The sequence below is a fragment of the Colossoma macropomum genome, unplaced genomic scaffold (assembly GCF_904425465.1).
Source record: "Colossoma macropomum unplaced genomic scaffold, Colossoma_macropomum, whole genome shotgun sequence".
NCBI lineage: Eukaryota > Metazoa > Chordata > Actinopteri > Characiformes > Serrasalmidae > Colossoma > Colossoma macropomum.
Genome location: NW_023494875.1, coordinates 583465 through 602126, shown reverse-complemented (window position 1 = coordinate 602126; position 18662 = coordinate 583465). Strand labels below are relative to the sequence as shown.

General features: G+C 39.5%; 1 protein-coding gene across 1 annotated transcript in view; it reads right to left on the bottom strand.

Moving 5' to 3' along the window:
* The window catches only part of lars2 (leucyl-tRNA synthetase 2, mitochondrial), a 90760-nt gene that overhangs the window by 26703 nt on the left and 45395 nt on the right, over positions 1-18662 (bottom strand). Inside the window, exons 8-12 of the mRNA XM_036560585.1 lie at positions 18526-18633; positions 15090-15249; positions 14617-14721; positions 10071-10186; positions 6965-7248 (exon numbers count right to left, since the gene is read on the bottom strand). Coding sequence (XP_036416478.1) covers positions 6965-7248; positions 10071-10186; positions 14617-14721; positions 15090-15249; positions 18526-18633 — 773 coding nt within the window. The remainder of the gene's footprint in view (positions 1-6964; positions 7249-10070; positions 10187-14616; positions 14722-15089; positions 15250-18525; positions 18634-18662) is intronic.

Below are 18662 nucleotides of genomic sequence, written 5' to 3'. Positions count from 1 at the left end.
TGTTTGGGATCACTGTCTTACTGCAGGATGAAGCACTGTCCAGTAATTTTGGAGGCATTTTCCTAAACTTGAGCTCATGCTTAAGCTTGAGATGTTTCCGTGCACCTCAGAATTTTGCTACAGCCGTTATTTTTGCTACAGCCATCAGCAGTTACATCATCAATGAAGATGAAGGAACCAGTACCTGTGGCACCCATACAGGCCCAGGCCATAACATCCTCACCACCATGTTTTACAGGTGAGGTGGTATGCTTTGGATCTTGGAAGGTTCCTTTTCAACTCCACTCTTTGCTCTTACCATCGGCTCTAATATAAGTTAGTCTTGGTCTCATCTGTCCACAAGATCTGTAGGCTCTTTTAAGAACTTTTTGGCAAACTGTAACCTGGTCATTCTTTTTTGCACCTCACTAAAGGTTTGAATCTTCCAGTGTAGCCTCTGTATTTTTTGTAAGTTTTCTGCAGACAGTAGTCACTGACAAATCCTCACCAGCCTCCTGACGAGTGTTTTTGACCAGTCAGACAGGGAATTTCTTTCATTATGGTGAGAATTCTTCTGTCATCAGTTGTGGAGGTTTTCCTGCCAGTCCATTTATGGTTACTAAGCTCAGCAGTTCACTCTTTCTCCTTAATAATGTTAAACAGTTGATTTTTGCAAGACTAAGGTTTGTCTAACGTCTTGCACTGTTTTATTCTTGTTTCCTAGCCTGGTAATGGATTCCTGGACTTTCATTGGCCCAATTCTGGTCCTCATGTTGACAAAGAGCAAAATTAGGCTCCAAAAGAGACCAAATACCTAGAATCAAGATCGGATGCTGAAAGCTCTCTTATATCTGCACTAATGAAGCCATTAGACACAACTGAGTAATCACAAAACACCTGTGAAGGCCTATGTCCCACACATTCTGGTGCTTTGAAATGGGGGCGTGGGAGGTGCAGGGGCTTTATATAAGAAGTGCTGTAATTTCTAGATGGTAAAACTAAAATATATAAAAACACCCTATTAAAAGCTGGCAACATGCACTTTAATCATGTGTACATTACGTACAACTTCAAAACTGTACAGAGGCAAGCAAAATATATACATATATATTTCATACACACATATATATACACACACACACACTGCTATCAGCAGCTGGGGCTTGCTGTGAGTGTGTAATAATCCCTCAAACATGGAATCAGGGTCATGAACATGTTTAGCACCCGTTTGGACGGGTCAGCAGTTGGATTGATATGAAGCCTGGATTGCAACAGGCTTTCAATTAGTCCCCCAGCTGGTAACAGCAAGACCAGAGACAATATCACTGCTCAGGAAATGACTTCCAGCTTTTTTTAGCCTCTTTCAAGGACTAGGCCGATAAGCCCCATCTCTCACTCGATCTTTCATCTGACTTCTTTTCGCTTCACGGCTTGCCTAATTGGATGTGGGAGGATCAGTTAAAAAACTGAAGTGATTTCCCTCAAACTGTCACCACGGCGCTCTCTACAGACAGAGATGTTCTAATCTCGCTGCCATTACAAGAATCGATGGACCCCAACGACAAAACTTTTACAGCGACAAAATCATCTTACTTTAAAGACATTATGGTGTCTGGACTCCGGAGGACCTTTTTCAGAACTAATGCAAAGATCTGGACTCATGAAAGCTCCAGCAGAAATGCACCAGGGCTGTCACTTCCAATTTATTAGTAATCTACTGATTATTTGGAAGGGAAACAAGAGTTTAATTGAGTAATCGTGACAGCCATAAAATTCCCTTTAGAATAATCTAATACCAATGCGGGGGCGTGGGATGTGTCTCAGATGAGTCAGAAAGTGTTTTTTCTCTTGCGAAACAAACAGGATATGTGTTCTCTTCCTAACGTGTGGTGTGTGTTTTATGTTAGAAGGAGGAAATTGCATGTAGATCATGTTTAGTGCATATATACACCGATCAGGCATAACATTATGACCACCTCCTTGTTTCTATGCTCACTGTCCATTTTATCAGCTCCACTTACTATATAGGTGCACTTTGTAGTTCTACAGTTACAGACTGTAGTCCATCTGTTTCTCTACATACTTTGTTAGACCCCTTTTACCCTGTTCTTCAAGTGGTCAGGACCCCCATGGACCCTCACAGAGCAAGTACTATTTGGGTGGTGGATCATTCTCAGCACTGCAGTAACACTGATGTGGTGGTGGTGTGTTAGTGTGTGTTGTGCTGGTATGAGTGGATCAGACACGGCAGTGCTGCTGGAGTTTTTAAACACTGTGTCCACTCACTGTCCACTCTATTAGACACTCCTACCTTGTCAGTCCACCTTGTAGATGTAAAGTCAGAGACGAAAGCTCATCTGCTGCTGCACAGTTTGTGTTGGTCATCCTCTAGTCTTTCATCAGTGGTCACAGGACGCTGCCCACAGGGCGCTGTTGGCTGGATATTTTTGGTCGGTCGACTATTCTCAGTCCAGCAGTGACAGTGAGGTGTTTAAAAACTCCAGCAGCACTGCTGTGTCTGATCCACTCAGACCAGCGCAACATACACTAACACACCACCACTATAGTCCCCTATAGATTATCTCCAGATAATCACACAGAAGTTTAAATAGTTAACAAACAATCTGTTGAAACTCAGCTGATTCTAAACAGTGGTGGGTTTAGGGTTAGGATGTGGACCAGGGTTAGGGCTAGGACCAGGGTGAGGGTTGAGTTTAGATTTTGGGCTGAGGTTAAGTTTAGGGTTAGGATTAAAGCCAGGCTTAAAGTTAAAGACTATTATGGTCAATTTAGTAGATATTAAATTGAATGTAATTTGAACGTAAATTAAGTATCTACAAAGCATCTAAAGTGGACTATCCAAATAAAGTGTTACCTTTATTTTCCTTTTAGAAATTAGCCCCATTTGCCTTGACACAGTTGTACACTCTCTTGATCATTCTCTCTAGCAGCTTCATGAGGAACCATCTGAGATGCTTATCAACACGACTATTGATAGACACATATGTTGAGACCTTGTTGATGCTGAAAACCTCTTTTTGGGGGCTTTTAAAAAGAACTGTACAGTATTGTGAAAAAGTCTTGGGCACCTAAGGATATTAAACATATTTATCTTGGTAATTAATGTTTTTTTTTTCCTAGCATAACGCTATGTGTCATTAAAACGAATGCAAATAAACATACATACACTTTAAAGTAACAAGACTGTCTTATTTTAAAAGTAGCAGGTATGTTGTGAGCTACCTCTCCCCGACGCTCCCAGCCATCACAAAGATTTATTAAATTATTTCACCAGCTGATTTAACATAATGGAGTGCTGATTGGCCAAACCAGGTTGGGATGATGACTACAGTTCATATCGAGCTTCCTCGAGGAGAGGTAGAAATGGTGAAATGAGCACAATGACGTACAAAAAATCACTACTTACTGTATTAATCTTATTTGCATTTACTGTAAAATTACTGTTCTTCTGAGCAAATAAACACTTACTGCCCAGATAAATAGCTTTTTAATTTACATGTTAACATGACATGTTTTGTAGATTTTTTAAGCGACCATGAGTGCAAATACTGTATTTCTCAAATTTTACAACAGAATTCCTGTTCATTTGCTGAATTTAGAAAAAAAGTCGCAACATAATGTGTCATAACACATTTTGTTTTTTTAATCTTCATCCAATGTGTTAAATTCAGCAAGTAAACAGTAACTGTGCATTAAAAAAAAATCATGTAATTTGACCAGGATTGTCCCAACTTTTGCATCCTACTTTATACATACACTTTCTTATTTTTTAAATTAGATTTTTGCTGGGGAAATCATTTTGTACATGTCACTATTTATGTTTAAAGAATTTCATTCTGGATAGGGTTGGAAATTTTTGAAAGGAAAAGCAGCTGATGTATAATGGAAAACACATTTTTATTTCTCTAATAAAGGTGATATTATGCATAAAACAGCACTGAAATTTCTTGCACGTCTAAAGCTCATTATCAACAACACATATCATGAAAAGAAAAGAACATTCTTGAAATGGGCCTTTAACGTGTTTTGGAATTAAACTCTTCATTTGTTTTAAGCCCTTTCTGAGATGAATTAGCTGTACGTGGGGAGGTGCTGCAATTTTAGTGATTACCTGTGACAAGACTAAAGACCTCTAAAAGCTTGTCTTGGCACAGTTCCTTTATCCTCAAGTTCAAATCAGGACTACTATAATCTACAGCACGGCTGATGGCCTAATTAGAGGGAGAAGGAAAATGAAATATCTTGAAAGTATGTCTCACAAGGCAGAGCGATTTCTGTCCTCTTGGCATATGGTAAACTGAATAAGGCCATTTTAATAGCCTAATGGTTTTCTTTGTGGCAATAACTGGATTTTAGTTTTTTTGTTTGTTTGTTTAGATCCATTTAATTTTAGTCCTAATACTAATATGAACATCCAGGATATAATGTTTTGATCTAGGCTATCTGAGGTAATTTGAGTAAAGTCAGCAGATACTTTATTCTGTATAAACTGACCAGTCAAATCCCACAAATTACATTACAGCACTCCTTCGGTCAAACTAATCCAGCCAGAATAGGGCTTTAGAAATAAATGTCATTTGGATTTAAGCATACGTTTTTAGATCAAAATGTCTTTGAGATTATGAAATATGCATATTCGGTCAGGTGTGTTCAAACCTTTGACTGGCAGTGGACATGTTATCTGAAGTGGAGGTAGGCGAAGTCCCCATATATCAGTTTTCATCTCTTTAGGGAGTCAAGTGGCTGTTTAAAATGATTCCAGCGTTTCTCAGCATTTCAACTGTTCTGATACTTATTGCACAACCATGCTTCACAGTCAGACCCAACAGTCTATTACTCTGGCCTACACTCAGCAAGAGTCATATCTCCCAACATCCTTATGGACTTCATGACTCAGTGATGATGCCTATAGCCTGAACTTGCTGATAGAACAGCACTTCATTGGTGAAGTGACATTCATGCTGTTCTGATGAGATTTGAGGCCATATAGCCTGGAGGAATCCTGCATACATTTACATGAAAAAGCTCAGGACTGAGTGTAAAGAAGTACATGGCATTTCTTTACTTTGTCCAAGGCGTTGACTACATCTCTTGCATAATGGCCAGCCTGTCTCCAAGACCACAACTAAGGATGTAACGGAGTGTAAATCTATTCAAACTGTACCTTTTTAAATTTGAAATAAAGTTTAGTCACCTTGTTTTAAAACTGTTAAACCATTATTTTCAGAGTTTAATAACTAATTTTTAGAGTTTATTTAATTTACTCACATATTTCCATTAACAAACGGAATATTCCATGGAATATCACACGTGCTATAGGCTTATGCGACGCATTTCACAAACTCAAATCTGTCCATGCAAATGGACGCCCACTGAAGTTTAGGGTTTACCCACCTTAGTTTAGCACTACATACCTGCTCATAACTACACTAACTACATTAGTTTCATAATAGTAACTGAATAATTAAAAAATGCTGCACTATGGGTATATCGCTACATATTACAAATACAATAAGCTTTGCAATATACAAAAAAAACATAACTAAATCCTTGTTGTGAAACAGCTTGTGAAAATGAGCCTGCATTACTTTGACTAAAATGATTTACATTTAGTGCATGATGTGAAAGCCTTGATTCATCTAGATGCCCAGAGATACTTTGGAACATCTGAGGTTTGTCACAATCATAGCACACAATAAAAAATAGTAAATATGATTAGTTTTTCTAGGACAGCTAGTACATACAATGTCTAAATGATCTCTACTGTTTATAAGAATGTTCTAACATTGGAAATGCTCAGCAGTTTTCATTCAGCTTTAATTAGTCAACATGAAATAGGAAATCATAACACACTTGCCTTCCATGCTGAGTGAAACACAGTAAGGGAGGGTCTCTGAGCTAGCTGAGCATTTTGTTTTGATGACAGGTGGGCATGGTGGGATTGGTTAACATTATTTTTCCACACTTGCTGATACACTATGACATCATAAAAAATCAGAAGCCGTTGTAGAGTCAGACAAAAGTCACACTTTGTTGGAAGAAAACAGTAATTTTGTCTTGTAAATGACATGATGCATGATGCACAATATGACCAGAGACATGAAACTACAAGTTAAAAAACAGATGACTTTAAGTAAAAATGCTGTGCAGATTTACTTTATAATAGTTACTGAATACAAGATCTAAAGATTAGACACCAAATGCAATTTATTTGTGTGGTTTATTCACACATTCATTGAAACACATGTATAACTGATCTCTTGCACACCCAATGTGATTTTTCAGAGGGTGAAAATTCAACATTATTTTATTCTCCTCTGCTCTATTTTAATGTTTTGTACTTTATTGGTCCTACAAGGGAAATTTGTCATTTTGCTGCCTAACTATGCCCAATCTGGGAGCAGCACAACGTCACCAGCAGAGCAGCGCTGCCTGGGGCAGTGGGGGGTTAAGTGCCTTGCCCAAGGGCACCACCAGGTATACTTAGTCAGTTGTGGGATTTGAACCTGCAACCTTCCGGTTGATGGCTCACTTCTCCTAGCACTAGGCTACTGGCCACCCCCAAAGTTTTGCCGATGGCATGAACTAAACTATACCTTGCTGTGTCTATATTTGATGAATAAAATGAAGATGATGTATCGGTTGTGTCACAGCAATCTGTACTTTTTGACAAACATCAACAGGATTAGTTTGCTTCGTCAGCAACTCAGACTAGGCTAGGGGCATCCAATCTACATGCAAAGCGCTGATAAAATTCCAGCTCCTGAATGAGTCTGTTCTTGCTTGTTTCTTGCTGTGCTCCTCTGTTCGTTTGTTTCTTTGATGGCACTAACAATGCAAAAAAGCTGCTTCCAAAAATTGAATATTTTTGTGTTGCTTATTCACGACACATTCGGTGTGTAACAGCTTTGACTCTGACAGAGCTCATTACAAAAGCACAGTTACAGTGAGAATGGATCTGTACCTGGGACACGAGCAGTTGACCCAGTCGTGAGCAGACTGTAGGGGTGACGCTCCTTTCCCGGTCAGGAATGGCACTTTAGGCAGCATGACTGGCAGATCCTCCACAGGTACCGCCACAGGACCACATGACCCACAATGCACCACGGGAATGGGTGTACCCCAGTAGCGCTGCCTCGAGATCAACCAGTCCCTCAGCTTTGAGCTGGTGAGGTGACCACCCACGTTCCTTTCTCGAGCTTTCAGGGTAATGGAGTTGAAGGCCTCTTCTCGTGTCTGACCTGTGAACTACAGAGCGGATATGAAGAGATCGCTGAGTGTTTATCATTTCACAAGGATGTAGATCTGCAGAGGCGTCATTAGAATTCTCCTTCACTGCATGTGAAGCCTGGCAAACAATCTTCTCAACATGACAACTAACAAGAACAAGAAAATCTGAAACTTTGTTCAACACCTCACTGCCAAGACGCCTATGACAGAATGACAGGAACGTAGGGATGGGAGATTGTTACCATTGTAAATGCTGTCATGATAAGCTGATAAGTATATTGTGGGTATCGTCTATTAAAATATTTAACTTCATTAATCATAAAAATACCTAGACCAATAATAGTGAGTCTGCAAACAATATAATGACAAGAAGATGTCCATTTTATCAGCTCCACTTACTGTATAGGTGCACTTTGTAGTTCTACAATTACAGACTGCAGTCCATCTGTTTCTCTGCGTACTTTGTTAGCCCACTTTTACCCTGTTCTTCAAGTGGTCAGGACCCCCATGGACCCTCACAGAGCAGGTACTATTTGGGTGGTGCATCATTCTCAGCACTGCAGTAACACTGACGTGGTGGTGGTGTGTTAGTGTGTTATGGATCAGACACAGAAGTGCTGCTGGAGTTTTTAAACCCTGTGTCCGCTCACTGTCCACTCTACTAGACACTCCTACCTTGTCAGTCCACCTTGTAGATGTAAAGTCAGAGACGAAAGCTCATCTGCTACTGCTCAGTTTGTGTTGGTCATCCTCTATTCTTTCATCAGTGGTCACAGGACGCTGTTGGCTGGATATTTTTGGTTGGTGGACTATTCTCAGTCCAGCAGTGACAGTGAGGTGTCTAAACACTCCAGCAGCACTGCTTTTAGTGCACAATTTCTATTTTTTTTTAGTTTAACATCCGGAAAAAATAAAATAATAAAAAGATAAAATGTGTCATACATTTTTCACAGGTCACATATGTTTTACCTTTTTCCCCCACTGTAAAAAATGATTTGTTAGTTCAACCTAAAAAATGATTCCATGTAGTAACAAGCAAATTTCTTTTCTCTTTTTTTCTTCTATTTTTCTCTTTCATTTCACTCATAAAAATACTTTAACTGAAACAACGATTTATTCTAAGTATTTATTTTTGTTGATTATTTAGTTGATTCACTTCATTTTGCTGGTGCTTTTTGTCCATCCCAAATTGTTTGCAACTCAACTCAAATAAACTACATATCATGACAAACTGTGTGACATGAAAATGCCTTCAAGAATTATCATGTACTATTTTTGCCACATCATCCACTCTTACTGGACTGTTGTATAAGGATGAGGGAATTCATGTCTATTCATCTTTGTCCCTCACTGAGAGAACTGTGTCTTTATGATCCCCTGACCACAAAATTCCCCATCACCCAACTAAGACTTCCGTCTGTAAGTGTGGTCTTGTTCAACAAAAAACAAAAAAAAGGCATGAGGTCATTTCAGCACTGGAGCTTGACACTGTGCTTTTCCTTCACTTTCAAGCTGTGTGTAAAGGATACTGCCCACCAGAAACACCACACAGAGTCGCACAGCAGTACAGTTATAGCACAGTTATAACACATAGAACACACTGCAGTGAGAACACTGGCAAATGTCAAGCTCAAGTTCATAGACTTGATGGAAACATTATTTTGTGAAGTTACCAGATTTGGCCTCAAACTCCTTCATTCTAAATTTGTGCAAAAAGGTTCGAGGTGAGGTTACAATGTGACATTAGCAGAGGTAACAGAACATTAGCATTTGTCTCTCTTACAGACTATAGAATGACTGTGTTTCTTGGTGTAAATATCAAGTCACGATCTACCATCAACTTTTGGGGTCTGGTTGGGAGATTAATTTAACACAGTAATAGCAAAATGGTGAATGCCACGGCATTGTCCTCAGAGAATATGAAGACGGTGAGCAACGATGCCCAAATGTCGGCAGTGATGCGCCCCTTAATTAAAAAACAATGGTTTTACGCAGCACGCGGTGGCCTTTAGATGCAGTGACAGCACAGGCTCAAGATGATTCTACACTCTACTCACACATATTTAATGGAATAAAACTATTCAATTATTTAGTGAATTTAGCGTTTCGGTATCAGCTAACTAACTCTTCACAAACTCACTGTTTCTGAGTTAACTCTGTGGACACACATTCATTAAAACAATTTTTACACTAGATTTAACGGAATAAACCTTTTAACATCATTTGGTGGATTTATCTTCAATACAATCTGCTAAGTAACTTCACAAACACATTGTTTTCAAGGTAAAATAAATAAGGTGAGGTTATGATGTGACTGAGCTAGTAATGTTAGCTAACATAAGATTAATGTTAACGGAACATTTACATTTGTTTACTGTAAAATCTATAGATTTACTCCATTGCTCTGTAAGCTTCAAGCCTATTATATTATTTTTTATGCTCTTGTTTATCAGTAATACAGTAAAATGCTTGTGAAGCACTGTGGTGCTTAGAGAAAGTGAGCAGCACTGAAAGTCATTGAGTGCTGATGCATTTCGTCGCTGAATGTTAGCGACGGTGTGCACACCTTCATTAATGTTTTTCGCAGAGCATCTGGTGTTCTTCGGCCTTTAGTGGGTTGGGAAGCTTTGGGACAGTGTATGCGTGGGTGTGTGAGTGTGAGTGCTCGGGGAGGTGGAGGCCTTGGGACAGTGTGTGTGGGTGTGCGCTTGTGAGAACAAGAGCCTCAGGACAGTGCTGGTGAGAGCATGTGTGTGTGTGTGTGTGTGTGTGTGTGTGTGTGTGTGTATGAGTGGGCAGCAGCCTCCCCTGGTGACAGGGTGCGTGTGATCAGTGTGTACCTCAGCGGAGTTGATTAGAGTGTGAGTTCCATCTTCTTCACTCTTCAGAACCGAAACCCAACTGACACCCAGATCCCTGGCCACACACACATCCTCCTCACTGCTGTCAGGAATACCTGTCTCACACACACACACACACACACACACACATTAACCGCTGACATAGAGAAACACTATGTATGTGATTAAAGTGATTCGGTCACAGAGGAGCTGTCTGCAAAGGACTCGAGTGAGACCAGCAGGGGATTCAGGTGAAGCAGAGCAGAGCATGCTGGGAAATGGTGCAAAGAATAACATGTTACATGTGTGCCTCTGTACAGTGAGAACACAAACATCCATAGGAGGACACGGGGTCATTAATACGTCCCATATGTATTACACACAGTGCTTATAAAAAACACTCATCCTCATGGACGTTTCCATGTTTTCATTATCACAGAATATCTTTTAACACTGACTCTCGTGTCAAAGTGAAAACTGACCTGTGCAAAGTGATTTAAATCAACATAATTTAAAATAGATGAATTTGTGAGTAAAAAACAAAATATCTCATTGCATAAGTATTGACCCCCTCTAATATGACTCTCCTCAATCATCACTAATGCTGCCAGTCGGTGTTAAAAGTTGCATAATTAGTTAATCACCTGTGTGCAGTCAAGAGGTTCCAAGTGACTGTAGCAGAGTGTGTGTAGTGAGGAGAGCTGCCACTCAATGGCTGCGTTCAAAATAGCCTAATACATACTGCTCTTAATTGGAGTAAGTAAATAGCCTAATACATACTGCTCTCAAAAGGAGTAAGTTGTATGCAGTATTTGACCAACATGAATTTCCACAGTATGCCAAATATAATGCACTATGAAGTTTACTACTAATGACCTACTACTCCGCCAAATTTTTCAGTATGCGGACAGAGTTGTCTTTGTAATATACTGCCTCCAAAAATGTAACCTGGTTATTTCAGGAGAACGTAACCACTGGATATTTTTAATAGCCCTGAATTTAGCCTTCTGGTACATTAACAATGACAAAATCTGTCCAAATTTGTCCAAATGCTGCTGCGCTCAGTGCAACGCTGAAGCCACACCGGTTCCATCTGAAGGTCTAGAGGTCAGTTTGCTTACTTCATATATTTAACTAACAGAGTTAACTTACTGCATAGCCAACATGGTAAAAACACAACTTACTAAAGTTGGTCTCAACCAAACAATCCATTCAGCATCAGCTTTTCAGGCTCCCGTGTGGAGTCACGCTGCTTATTATTCACTCAAACTAGCTCAAAATACCAACTACGAATGTAATGAAAATGAAATGATTTGAAATGATGAACACAGGTGTGTTTGGAAACCACACAGGTTACCACTGAGACAAACGTACACACTAAAACTAGCAACAGTTACTAAGCAGAAAATGGAGAGCTGAGGGAAATAGAGTGGGTCTTGAGATCAGTCTGACTGGTTCAGTCCTGGATGTTGGCCGGCTAGTCACACAGCTTTTGTCATATACTGGACACTGTACAGTATATTACTATGAAGAGTAGCATGCAGTATTCAGTATATTCTAATGTAGTATGCACTATACAGTACACAGCATGCTATTCCGAACACAGGAAGTCTTCTGGGTTTGTCAATTGCTAGAGGGCGCTCTTGAGTGAGCCCACAAAATTGGGTGCTATGAAGCTTTTGTGCTAAATCACAGCTTGTAAATGATTAATCATTTTATAGTGAAATATGTACTCTATCTCTGAACACAGAACAGCAAAAATATTTCAATACTGTTGTTTTTTTTTTTTGAGTGCTTCCTTAGTTACTGGACTAACACTGCACAATGCTAGTGTACTACTGCCCAAAACCTTTTTGCTGTAGAAAAAAAGGAAAGTTACTGGTTATTTTCTTTCAGTTTTTAATGGAATACATCCTTCTACTTTGCAAAATTAAAGGAAGGTCCCATAGAGATGGTTAAAAAACAGCCATTTAGCTGCATTCATTCCCATTGAGGACTCACTAGCAGGTACTTTTCGCACTGGCTCTGACTGTAGCATAAATACAACTGTGTCTGGAAAATCCAACTTCTGGTGAGTCAGTATTGTGGCATAACTTACATCATGAAAAGAAAAGAACACTTTGAGCAGCTCTCAAGGTGACTGAAAAGTCAGGGAACTGACACAAGAACATTTCCAAATCACTGAATATGCTTTAGAGTTCCGTTAAATCAAATCACTAAGAAATGGAAAAAAATGAAAAAAAGTTTGGCAAAGAAAGAGGCTGGCACAGCTGTAAATCTGCCAAGAACAGGCCGTCCACAAAAACTGGGCAAAAAGGAGACAAGTGAGGGAAAGAGTTACAGGTCTCTGTAGCTGAGATTGGAGAGACTGTGCATACAACAACTGTTGCAAAGGTGATTCACCAGTTATAGCTTTACAGGAGAGCGGCAAAAAGAAAGCCACTGTTAAATAAAACTCATATGACCTCTTGGCTACAGTTTGTCAGAAGGCATGTGGAAGACTCTGCAGTCATCTGAAAGGAACTCCATGGTCTGATGAGACCAAAATTGAGCTCACTGGTCAATGCAGATAATCATAAACACACCTGTCGCACTGTGAAGCATGGTGATGGCAGCATCATGCTGTGGGGAAGCTTTTCCACAGTGGGCTCTGGAAGGTTTGTGAAGACAGAAAGTAGAACGTACGCAGCAAAATACAGGGAAATCATGGAGAAAACCTCATACTGTTTGCAAGCCTTGCAGTCATGTGGGTTGAGAGAACGACCCCAAGCATATAGCCAAAGCTATATAGGAATGGCTTAAAAACAATATTAATGACTGGAAGTGGCAAAGCCAGAGTGCAGACCTCAATTCAATAGAGAGCTTGTGCCTGGAGGCTGTTTGCCCTGATGCCTAAGCCTCATGCAACCTGACGGAGAAGGAGAAAAATTGCAGTGCCCAAATTTGCAAAGCTAATAGGGATCTATCCAGACTCAAAGCTGTGATTGCTGCCGAAGGTGCGTCTACTAAATACTGACTTGACGGGAATAAACAGTTATGCAATCAGGTACTTTGTGTTTTATATGTGTTTTAATTTAAATCACTTTGCAGAGATCTGGTTTCAGTTTGACACAGAAGAGTGTGTTTCTCTTGATCAGGGTCAAAATAAAAAAGCAAATTAAATACACTGTGTTAATAAAACATGAAAACTGCCAAGGGGGTAAATACACGAAATTAGCAGATGATTGTCAAATAAATAATTGCAATGAACAATTTAACGGTCATTTTTTCTCAACTGAAGCAACTAATTGTTCAGCCTTCACTCAGCTCAAATTCACATAAACAAACATTACTAATAGTGTCAAGACTGTGTTGACAGGCTTACCGGTTGTGCGCCAGATAATTTTCACTGGATGTCAGAATTTTTTTCTACAACTAAATCAAGAAAAAACTGAAATACTGATCCTTGGTACTAAAATTCAGAGAACGCTGCTCCAGGCGAAGCTTGGCTCTTTTGCTTCATATATCAAACCTGAAGAATGAAACCTGGTACAAACTGTTTTATCCTGCATGTAAATGCAGTCACTAAAGTAGCTTTTCATCATTAGAGAAATTTAGCTGAAGCTTGGTCTTTTTTATCTCAAGGTGATGGAGAGAAACTTGTTCATGCATTTGTTACAAGCAGAATTACTGTAATGTTCTTTTTATTGGGCTTCCTAAGAAAATAATCTATCCTCTACAACAAAATGCAGCAGCACGGATCCTAAAAAAACAGCTATTTTTACTCCCATTTTTAGGTTTTTAAGACTCTAAATGGCCTTAATGCTCCTGCATACCTCACAGAATGTCTGTCTGTTTATATTCCAATACGTGATCTTAGATCTGCAGATACTGGCCTTCTGCAAATACCTTCTGTACAATACAGAAAACGTGGAGAGGCCTCTTTCAGTTATGCTTCTAAACTGTGGAACTCAATTCTACCTTTTATTATAAGACAATCAAGCTCAGTACACAGACTAGAATATGATATATGATTTTAATCTAGTACTCATAATTTCTTCTCATACTGTTAAGCTTCATCATCTGTCTGTAAAGCACTTTGAGCTGCCACTGGTATGAAAAGTGCTCTATAAATTATTATTATTATAGCTTTTTTTGTGTTTTGTTTTTATGTAAGATCCATGATGTGTCTCAATAAATGTATTTTCAGCCTTCTATTTTTTTTTTCACATGTATTTGCCTCAACCTAATGGGAAAAAAGCAACCAATTCACTTTCTGTTAGCTGCAACATAAACATGATTGTAATAGTACTGTGGATAACGACTGCTATCATTTCATATAATTATGTCCAGATTATTATGTAATAATTGTGACAAGCCATTAGGTAATAAGAATTTTCTAAGCCTAATCCTAACCCTCACCTCAGTAGCCAATTTTTAGAACGAGGGAGAACATTTTGGTCCTGAAAATGTACAACACACACACACACACACACACACACACACACAATTAAAATACTCTATTTTCGTTTTCAAAGAGAGTTCCTCCACACATGTAAATGCTCACCTATCAAAGTGTCCAGGTGTCCGTGAAACTCAGTCTTAGCAGAGATGACCACTGGAATCTCACGGCCGGTGAGGACGTTGAGGGCAGTGACCTCACTGAGGCAGTCTGCAGGCCAGACGTCAGCAAATGAGAGCTAATAGTCAAGTGTTAATAGCGTGTGTCCTCTCCTGATACCTCATTAACTACAACGCCTCCGGAGAGAGTAGCCCCATGCGGGACCACCAATTATAAACACAGTCAGATGTGAGCGCAATACAGCAACACCATTCTACACACACACAGCAACAAGAGAGCTACACACACACACTCACACACACACTACTAAACAATGTATAACATTAAACATGCAGAACTTCTTTAATGATCATTGTCACTTATGCTTGTTTTGAAGCATCAGAATTCTGAAAGCCATTCACACTAAGCTATGACTCACGCTTTCACATTCATGCTATGTGTGTGTGTGTCTCCCTCACTTTTCCCAGGTTGCAGTGCTCTATGCAGCGCGGGTCTCACGGGGCTGGAGCCGTGGAGAAGGCGGTGAGATGGCAGGATGGAGATGAACGCTGCTCCATATACCGCGTCAGGAGAAGAGGTGTAGGCAGCCAGCACCTCACCTGTCTCTTTCCCTTCCAGCTGAGAGGCAGAGAGGGAGGAAAACGAGAGAGAATATAGTTCAATAGCTATAACGTGAGTAAGATTAGCATCCATGCATGTCTTACAGTAGGCTTGCTTGAATTACAGAGGGAAAGCTTTATTATGAACAACATTACTTGCCAGACAATGATAACCTGTGATATTAGTTAAAATAATTCCTCTGGTCACGTCTCAACCTCTCAACAATAGAACTGTTAGACAGTTTAGAAAACAAAGCCATGTAGAGTGTATCCAAGCTTTACTTTATCATATTTATTATATATATATACTAGTTGATGAAGAGAAGTAATGTAAATAAGAAAATGTGACAATTTGGGGCAGTCTAAGGCTAGAGGTTAGGGAACCAGCCCTGTGACCAGAAGGTCGCCGGTTCAATCCCCTGAGCCGACAGTGCGGGACTGAAGTGCCAATGGGCAAGGCACCTAACCCCAACTGCTCCCTGGGCGCTGTGGATAGGGCTGCCCACTGCTCCGGGCAAGTGTGCTCACTGCCCCCTAGTGTGTGTGCATTCACTAGTGTGTATGTGGTATTTCACTGCACAGACAGGTTAGAATGCGGAGGTGAAATTTCTCCGTTGTGGGACTAATAAGGGTCACTTCATCTTAATTAACAAACTATAAAACCATAATTGGTGGGTAGCTTCCACTCAGTGCTACTCTCTTAAATAGATGGTTCTTCAAGGACTCTTTAGCAAAGAAAATGGTTCTATATAGAACCATGAACACTAAAAGAACATGATTAAAGGGTTCTTTGCATCATGAAAGCATTCTGCAGATTGATGGAGAATGTGTTGTACATGGTTCTATATAGAAACTTTTTTGAAAAGTGTTGTATGTTCTATATACAACACTTTTCAAAAAAGTTTCTATATAGAACACAAATGGGTTCTTCTATTATTACAAGCTTGACATTGTAATGATAGAAGAACCTTTTTGGGTGCTATACAGAACCCCTTTCAAAAAGATTTTATATAGAACCATTAACAGCAACTATATTATCTGCCACCAGGCACAGGCTTCCTAGACCACCTACATAGACAGCTAACTTGAGGCTATTTACTTATTTGAATCATGAGACCCATTAACAAAACATTATCACGGATTCAGTTCTCTCCTCACGTGCTGACACTTTCAATCTAAGATGGCTGCCGGTAACAGGAATGCAATAATTGTCTGTCCAAACTTTTTTAATGCAAAATAAGTCCTAATAAGGCAAAAAAATGTTTTATATATGTTTATATTTATAAAACGGATAGTTCTGGTCCTAAAATCTGATTGGCTGAGCCGCGTTTGAAGCCGCTGTGAAATCCACGATATACCCACACCTATGACCGCCTCACAACAACTGAACTCTGTATTACTGCGCCACTGCACAAAAAAACCTTGTGCTGCTAATGGAACAGTCTTTGACTCTCATGCCGCTCACATGGACCACCGAGTATATTGATGAAGGAAGAACCCGCTTTTGTTTAAACTGAGGGACTTGCGACTTATGTTCTTAACTAGAACTAGGTTGGTCAGCTAGCTAACAAGCTAAAAGCTGGCTAACAGCCTAAACAACTCCACCATTAATATCACAGGCTTGAATTACAGTATAATCAACTGGAAAACAGCAGTATAAAAGTCTAAAAAAGTGTCACTTAAATGGCCTACACACTTCAAATGTTCGTGTTTCAGAGTCAAACCCAGGCTAAATCCCAAACGGCTCTGTGTTCCCTAAATAGTGTGCTATGAAAGTGTAGAAATTCTAGCCTCTACAGTCAAATAGTGCATCATTTATCAAGTATGTATGTGTCTGAGTCCCAAATGACTATTTCTTTGCTGTATTTTGCACCGTTGGGGTGCAGGATCCAGTATTTAAACTGCAACGTAGTGCACTATGTAGGGAGCAGAGAGCCATTTTAGATTCAGCCCCAGCACAAGAAGAGAGCGCTGCTAGATTAAAATAAGACTTGTGGTGGTAATTTGGTGACCAAAAAGTACTTATAAAGGGAAGGGTTTTGAATTAAATAGTGCTGTGTTATCATATGTTCATTGTTATACGACAAAACATTAAAACAATTAACAAAATAACCGCAATATACAGCGATGGACTACCGAACGTTCTCCTCATTCAGTGGTCCATGGTTGCTTGGCAATGATACCATACTCTAAAGGAACTACATATCTTGGCGGAATACTTGTTTATGTCGATTATTATTAATAGTAACTTAAATTATTTTCTGAAAAGTTGTGTATTTTATCACATTTTATGCTGGCCGCCGTTTTATAAAAGCAATAAGCCAGACCGTGCGTTACTGCAATTTTATGATAAAACTTTAATTGCTTTAATAAGTAGGGAGTTATATACATATATAGAAGAGGTGGGGGAGGTAGAAGGGCACTGACAATTCAAAACTCATTCTTTACACATATGGACAATTCTGTGATATTTTACATTTATATTTCTATGATTCTTATATTTTTATGTTGTTCTGAGTACAAAATCTTAAAAAAAATCTGTATTTTTTAATGTAATTTATTATGCATTAAGGGTTAGATGAACACAGGTTTGGTTCTTTTTTTCCCCTCAATGTACTCCAGCCACTGTACGGATCTATTAAATCCCATTAGCAGCACACTTGATTTAATTTGAAGAAGGACTGATTAGATGAAGCAGGTATTGGATGGTATCTGCAACTACTGGACTTCCTTGAGAAGAGCTTTGGAAACAGTTAAGCCAATAGCAAATACATGCTTACTGCCCAGATAAAAACCTTTATATATCATTTTCTCTGCTGGCTTAAGATTCTGCACAGGACTGCTTTGGATGCTATCTAAGAGCAGGCATGACAATGCTGCCCATCTAATCTGTCTCTGCACAGCTTTTCCAAAACAAGTGCTTTAGTAGTGCTTTTCCTCAGCAGCCACACACTCAGCACACCTACACACTGTCCTAGCTCACCCTCTCTGGAAATGAAATTAAGGATTTAATAAGCAAGGCCACTGCTAAGTGAACATATTTCCTCTCATAACGAGAGAGACAGAAAAGCATAGATAACACAGATAGACCAGATAACCCTAAGCTGAAGCTCACACAAAGCCTTAAAATGCAGAAAATGTAATAAAATATTTCAGATGTCATTATGCAAATTCATACGCACAGACAGAGACTACAGTCTTCAGCCAAACACCGCTCTGAAAATTACGAGGAATATGAAAATGAAGTAAGTAGAAAGAAAGGCCGCTGTGTTTGAGCGAAGCTAATGTCACTCACCTTCAGCACGTGGTCGAAATAGCAGCCTGAGCATTCTCCGATCCAGTTGGCCTGCATCCCTTTCACACCGTACCACTCGGGGAGATCCGCCAAGGCGTCCAAGAGAGGCTGCAAGACAAAAACACAAAAATACAAGC